The sequence below is a fragment of the Cucurbita moschata genome, unplaced genomic scaffold (genome assembly GCF_002738365.1).
Source record: "Cucurbita moschata cultivar Rifu unplaced genomic scaffold, Cmos_1.0 Cmo_Scf00089, whole genome shotgun sequence".
NCBI classification, from domain to species: domain Eukaryota; kingdom Viridiplantae; phylum Streptophyta; class Magnoliopsida; order Cucurbitales; family Cucurbitaceae; genus Cucurbita; species Cucurbita moschata.
In genome coordinates, this window is record NW_019268605.1 from 516,854 (window position 1) to 524,037 (window position 7,184).

The 7,184-nt window shown below is 38.3% G+C and overlaps 1 protein-coding gene across 2 annotated transcripts in view; it reads left to right on the top strand.

Annotated features, from left to right (window-relative positions):
• Positions 1-5,452, top strand: part of LOC111439268 — a 7,636-nt gene extending 2,184 nt beyond the window's left edge. For both annotated transcript variants that reach the window (XM_023077038.1, XM_023077039.1), the window contains exons 3-9: positions 46-398; positions 1,419-2,558; positions 2,643-2,801; positions 3,030-3,276; positions 3,377-3,447; positions 3,569-3,691; positions 4,674-5,452. In XM_023077038.1, the coding sequence (XP_022932806.1) occupies positions 46-398; positions 1,419-2,558; positions 2,643-2,801; positions 3,030-3,276; positions 3,377-3,447; positions 3,569-3,691; positions 4,674-5,015 (2,435 nt within the window). In that variant the 3' untranslated portion in view covers positions 5,016-5,452. The remainder of the gene's footprint in view (positions 1-45; positions 399-1,418; positions 2,559-2,642; positions 2,802-3,029; positions 3,277-3,376; positions 3,448-3,568; positions 3,692-4,673) is intronic.
• The last annotated feature ends 1,732 nt before the right edge of the window (positions 5,453-7,184 follow it).

Genomic DNA, 7,184 nt, shown 5'->3' on the forward strand with positions numbered 1-7,184 from the left:
TTTTTTTTTTTTTTTTTTTTTTTTTTTGCCTTTTGTTATGACTAGTGTTCACATCCATGAATGATGATAAACAATCGGCGGGCAGAGATCTGAAGCACTTCAGAGGCGACGGTGAAAATCCTAAAAACAAGAGTTCAAGGGGAATGGTGGTTCGAGAATCTTCATCGGATGCATATGATGTGGCTAATAAAATTGTCGATAAATCTAAATGTAGTTTTGAGCTCTCTCCTGATATTGTTTCTTCTGAGACAGTTAAAACCAATAGTGTCAGTGCAGTTGCACCGAAGGAAGAGAATGGAGCTCAAGTTACTTTGGCAGTTGAGAATTCCGCCAAAATTGATGGTGTTGCACTACCCCTCTCTGCTAAAAAGGATGTTGGAAACGTTGTCATGAAGCAGGCATGTCCGTCTTTTGCATACTTATCTATATTGCATTGCGTTTCTTGGTTTTATGTTGGAAGCATGGCATTAGTGGCACACGTATTTTCATGATTGCAACGATTCCTAGTGTTCTAGTGGAAATTTATTATTGAATTGAGGAAATCTCATACAGGTGTGGGGTATATAGAGCCAGTTTTTTTCTTGCTCCTGAGTGGATTTCTTATGCCAATGAGTACTTTGTAGTAAAATACACTTCTGTGGTTATAACACTGTGGAGTTGTGGGTAACGTATACTCTCCGACTTCACTCATACAAATCTATAGTCATGATCCTCGGGATGGGGTTAGTCTTTTGCCCTTCCGCTCCTATTTATTATCTCTTTGCCAATTCATGGTTTCTGAAAGAAGGGGGAAAGTGAAGAAGATAATCACAAAAGTTTTTGAATTTTTCAAGAATGTGTTGGGGTTGTGAAAAAAAGAGAAGCCAAGCTTCATGAAAATTACTGAAAGGCAATATCAGAAAGAGAAAGCGTAAAATAAAAGGAGCGGTTTTAGAAAGAGAACTTAAAAGAAAAAGAGCGGTGTACTGATGAAATCATCTCGAAAAAATTGAAGGAAGTTACAAAAATGGGCTCCCATTGTTGAAAACATGAAAAATAAGAATATGGATAGTTATGGAATTATTTTCCCCTTTGAAACTCAAAGAGAGATTAACTTTTCGTAAGCCAACACCTCCTCCAAGGTCTCTTTAACTTCTAAAACTTCTATACATCCCAGGAAAAAAGTAGCGCGGGCCTTCCCTTCCCAGAAAGGACGAGTGAAACAATACGTCCTCCATCAGAAACCAACATGTTTTGTTGCAAGCCAAATGTACCCTGAAAATCTCCAAGATTGATGATCAACTATATAAGAATTTAATGCCTGTGTTAAGCTATTTATATTCTGGAGCTATTTCTTTTTATTACACATTAACTTCTGGGGGGGTCGTGTTCTTCTGTTCTACTTTTCATTGTTTGGTAACTCGATCATTCAACTGCAGGGGAGTTGTACAGCACTTGACTATTTAGACGATGGTGTTGAAGGAAATTTTAGGAGTGCTGTGAAGCCTTCCATTGAAGGTTTAGCTAGCTCTGCACATGAAATCAAGGATGCTCAGATTCATCAAGATGTTAAGTGTGGCAATTCAATTGATTCATTGAAGTCAGATGCCAAATTGAAAATAGAGAAGCAACATGATGTATCTGGAGAAGCTTTGAACTTCCAGGCTTCGTTGCACGCTGATGCTACAGAGCTGCAGAAATGTAAAGATTGTATGCATGAGAGTTGTAAGGTGAATTCTGGTGGTGCAGTGTGTGGTTCACAATTGGATGGCCACAAGGCAGAAGAATTCAACAGAAGTTCTGAAGCTGCTAGCAATTTTCGTCTTGAAAAGGCTGATGAACAATATAGTAATCCTTGTGAGTTTAAACAGGAATTGGACTTGCCAGAAGGCAACACAACAGTGCATATTAGTTCTACGAAACCCCAAAATGGCTCTGAAGTTGGTGCCGAAAAGCCATCAAAATCAGGTGGAATGGTTTTCCACCAATCTGCATTACCTAGTCAACACAAAACAACACTATGTGTTGGGATGTCTTCCCCTGTATCGGCGAATATTATAATTTCTAAACCATCCATATCCAATGATTTAAAACCTGCAGATCCTGAAAACCTAGAAGGTACTGCTACCAAACATGAGGCCGTGTCTGGAAGTTGTGGTGGCAGTAGGAAAGAACGTTCTTCAAATGTTGACAGAGACGAAGAACGGGAAAAACTTCCAAGGAGAAGAGTTAAAGAGCATCCAAGTGCTGCAGCAAATTCCTTGTACTCTAGGGACTTGCAAGATCCTATTTCAAAAAGAACCCCATCGCAGTTAAAAGATTCTGTTGTGCTCTCAACGGTTAAGTCATCTATGGTACATGTATCGGACAGTTCAGGCAACAGTGAGTCAGTCGAGTCACATCTCAATCATAAGGGTTCAACTGCACAAAACAAGAGTGCAGGCTCGTGCTTGCCACAAAAAGTTGACAAGCCTAGCCAGACGAACGTTCTTCCTCCATCGAAGGTCAATCAGCGTCATGCAACAGCCATGTGCCCTCCAGCAACTACAAATCCATCTGCTGTTCTGAGTGATGAAGAGGTTCCTAAAAATTTTCAGTTTTTTCTTATTGAATTCTGATATGACTTTACGTGTAAATACTGTAATTACTTTGGCTTGTGGCAGCTTGCCTTCCTTTTGCATCAAGAGCTCAATAGCTCACCTAGAGTTCCTCGTGTACCGCGATTGCGTCAGCCAGGTAGCTCACCACAGTTGGGTTCTCCAAATGCAACAAGCATGCTAATAAAGCGATCTTCTTCTTCTAGGGGAAGAGATCATGCGACGGTAAAATATATGCATATATCTCCCTCTTATGCATGTACCAATTTACTCTACTTTTAGATACGCCGACGTGTTAGTTCTAAGAGTTATCTTTAAAGTATTTGTGGTTAGATATTTTATAGGCTTCTAGAATGAAAAACAAAGATGCCTTGAGAGATACATTTCGCAGTGCCTGTGAGCCTGACTGACGATTTTAAAAGAACTGATGAAGTTCTATCTTCCCCTGATCAGAGAAGGCAAGAGACGAGTAATTCTGCAGAAGCTTCGAAGAGGGAAGAAAATGGAGCTCAAGCAAGACTGAATGCTCTTAAAAAAGGTCTTCTTTCAGCCTATTCTAGAAATACTACAAGTAGTGGTCCATCATCATCAGTGGAGGCAAATGATCATAACAATTCATCTATACGTAATTCACCAAGGAACACATCTGATGACGATACAGGCACCGTTGGAGAAGGTTCTGTTCATCACACCTTACCTGGTATGTGTGTGAACTGAACTGTATATGTGAAAGTTTTCGTCTCGTTTCCATAAAATTAACGAATTTTACAATTTGGGACATCTGTCTTATTTCTATATAGGCTTGATCAATGAGATTATGAGCAAAGGAAGGCGTATGACTTACGAAGAACTATGTAATGCCGTATTGCCTGTATGGTTTTTTTCGATATGCAGTTTTTATTTATTTGAATGTTTATGAATATACATCCCTATTTGCTTCTTTGCCTGTATGGTTTTTGTGTATTTGCTTACTTTGCTACTTTTCTTTGCAGCACTGGCATAACTTGAGGAAGCATAATGGAGAGCGCTATGCTTATTCAAGTCATTCACAAGCTGTTCTTGATTGTCTAAGAAACCGACACGAGTGGGCTCAACTGGTTGACCGCGGTCCAAAGGTATGCCTGTTATTTGTCTTTGAGCCATTTCTATTCCGCAACGGTGTATTATAAGAGTGAGCCCTTTGTGCCATGGAAGTTACATTAGAAATAGATTATAATAGCCATAGTTGAGCCCTTTGTGCCATAGAAAAGTATCCATTTCGCCGAAAACAATAGCAAAATCAGAAAAAACTACCCAAAAGGAGATTACAAAATCTTTAGATAGGGAGCACCAAATAGAAGCAAACATTGTTACAAGGTCTCAAAATTCCTCAGAATAATCTCTCCTTCAACAACTCTTTGGTTTCTCTAGACCTATAGTCTCAAAATATTGGCTATTGCAACATTGAACCACAAAACCACCACTTGGTTCTTTAAAGGAGAAACTTTCATCACCCTTTTGAGTAGCATCTTTCCAAGCCATAGGAACGGAAGAGTTTGGATTGGCTAGTAGCATGCAAAAGGTTATGTTGGCTCTCCAAATAACTTCCATGGTTTGCATGAAAATCGTTTTCTTTGGGAATTTATATTAGTTTATACAATGGGTGTCGAATTAGGATTTTAATTTATAAATCAGGGAAGCTTTATAATCTGATATCGCTCGTGTTGCCTTTCAAGAATGCAAAAGCCCTATTATGGAAAAACCTCATCATGACTTTCTTTGGAATCGGTAGAAAGAAAGAAATCAGAGAATATTTGCAGAAAAGACAGACCTACACAAAACTTTTCGACAATGTTGTTTACCAAACTATATCTTGGTGTAAACCGTCTAAAACTATATCTTGGTGTAAACCGTCTAATAGTTTTACTTCCTATAGTTATACCTCCTCGTTGTAAATTGGGAAGGTCTTTTGTAAACACCAGTGATTACATCCTTTCTGAAAATTTCAATCATAAAAAGAAAGAAAGAAAGAAAGAAAGGTGTATTGGGTTAACTTTCCATCTGGCTGCCATAGTTTTTAATGGGGGAAATCTAATTTTGAAACATTTTCAATACCAGACAAATTCAAGTAGGAAAAGGCGCAAATTTGATGTCGAAGAATCCGAGGATAGTGAATATGGTAAAGGGAGAACAGCGAAGGCAACAGAAGGAAAAGGCCTCGAGACCCAGAAAGAAGAGTTTCCGAAACGCAAGAGGAACACTCGAAAACGAAAACTAGCTCTTCAAGGAAAAGGTATAAAAGAGATTAGGAAGAGACGCAAGATGGAGATGTTTACTGACGACGACGACGACGTTGGGCTGCTTTCTGATTCAAGTGATGAAAGCGTGTTCAGTGAGGACGAGCTACAGGACGTTGATGAATGTTCAGAAAGAAGGGAAGCCTCTGGCTCCGATGACTGAGATGAGTAGTTTGGACGGTATTCTCCGAATTGTGGATGTAATTGCTTGTAGTTGTATCCCAGTTACGACACAGCCATACCTAGCTAGGGCAGCCTTTGTTACATAGTTCTGGTAGTGTTTAACTTTTACTTAAGTTAGTTTCATCTTCATCAGGTTGCTTCATCTATCCTTTTTAGAATGGCAATTTGTGAATAGAACTGCTACTTGTGCATATATGTACTGATTCTAATATCTTTGGTGTATTAATTTTAGTGAAGAATTAGCCTTATTTCTCTTCCGAATACTGCTGTTAAGTAGGGTTCTCATAGGGGCTTGCTGTGTAGGTTGTGTGGAAATAGGTTGGAAGGGCTATACATTGATGTGATGTGTAAGATTTTAATATGTAATATTGGATAATATTGATTAGCAAATTAAAACGGATCTTTTTGCTGTGTTTAATCCCGTGTTTGATGTTGTTTTTGGGAATAATTTGAGCTCCTAATCTTTTAGTTGAATGTATATTGTGCTTGGGCAGTGAGAGCTTTCAGCCACATGGATAGTTCAATGTGCTCATCGGTGCTTGATCTTAAGATGTGGATCATCCAAGGCACATTATCATGGCGTACTTCTCCTGTTTGAATTGGGGTTTGAAACCAAACTTCTCCTTTGGAGGATAGATGGGTCAATTCAGGTGAGATCAAATGTAGTTCCAGCTTTCTATTCACTCGGGATCCGGACGGTTTTGGTGGACCACCTTGGCTCCTCTCTTCTCGAGAATCCATACATCCCTTATCAGTATGGACAGTCATCTCTTGAGCACAGGTTTAGGTTCGGCCTTAATGGGAAAATAAAATGGAGCACCTAACAATGTATCTTGATATACCAAGAACTACGAGATCACTCTTTTCATTTTGGGGTGATGGAGGGATCGTACCATTCGAGTTTTTTTTTTCATGCTTTTTCCGGAGGTCTGGAGAAAGCTTCCATTAATAGGACTTTCTTAATCCTCCCTTCTTGAAAACGAAAAGAAGAATGTGAATTCCTTATCTTTTCTTCTACAGGACCTGGAGATTTGAAAAAGGATCTTAGAGTGTCTAGGGTTGGTCTAGGAGGATGTCTTAATGCATTCTTTTTCTTCTCATCGGAATTATTTTACAGACTTGATGTTGGTTGAGATATAGCTAATTCAAAGACTATATTTTCACAACGAAGCGAATTGAAGAACCTTAGAAATGGCAGCAACTTGTTGCATGATTCATCGATGATCCGTTTGTTTCACAGAACATTGAGGTGTACATAATTTCAAGTATTTTGTTAAGTTTTTGCCAAAAAGCCATCAAATAGTACAATATTTCTTACTATAAGCCTTAGAACATGAAAACTATAGACAGGAGCTAAACTCTAATATGACTCAATTACTGTTCATCAAAATTGAGTACTAAAAATAGCTAATAAGTAACCTTTTTGTTGAGGGTCGTATAATGAAACATGCAACATGATATTCCTTCTTAATGGGACCTAAAACCATGATTTTGGGTTCCAATTATTTTATGGTCAGGATGTGTATCATTTCATACACATAGTTCTATGTGTATCCTCAACCACTATCTGCATGTTAAGTCCACCAGGCTTATACCACTTTCGTATATCTTGGGCTTCGTTGGGTACGCACCACTTTCATATGTAAGTGATATCAAGTTCATATAAACCGACCCTACCTTAAATTTTTTTTATGGAGGTAGAATTACAAAAAAGTATGAACACCAAATTGTCCAAATAAAAATTGTTAAATTGTCCTAAAAAAAACATTCAACAATATTGTTTAATATGCCTCAACAAACATCATAGTTTACTCAACCAGGTCTTCACAGCTCAACCCACAGTAAAAATCACGAATTAAACTCAATTTTATTAGTTCTAAACTAAAGTTTAAAGTAAATAATAGTTCTTACCCAATGCTGTCCAATAAGTTCTACTTCATTCCGTCCATACCTAAACGCATGGAGGTTTTAAGGATTAGAAACCATCTTAAACGTTCTAACTTAATCTATGAGGAGCTAAGATGAACAATTGTGTAATATCTCAATTTGTACCTAAAAAAAAGGTACGAGAAGGAGGAGGAAGAGGAGGTGAACGAGTCAGTGACGTCAACAGCTATTTCAATAGAAAATATCAGTGGAAAATGTCAGC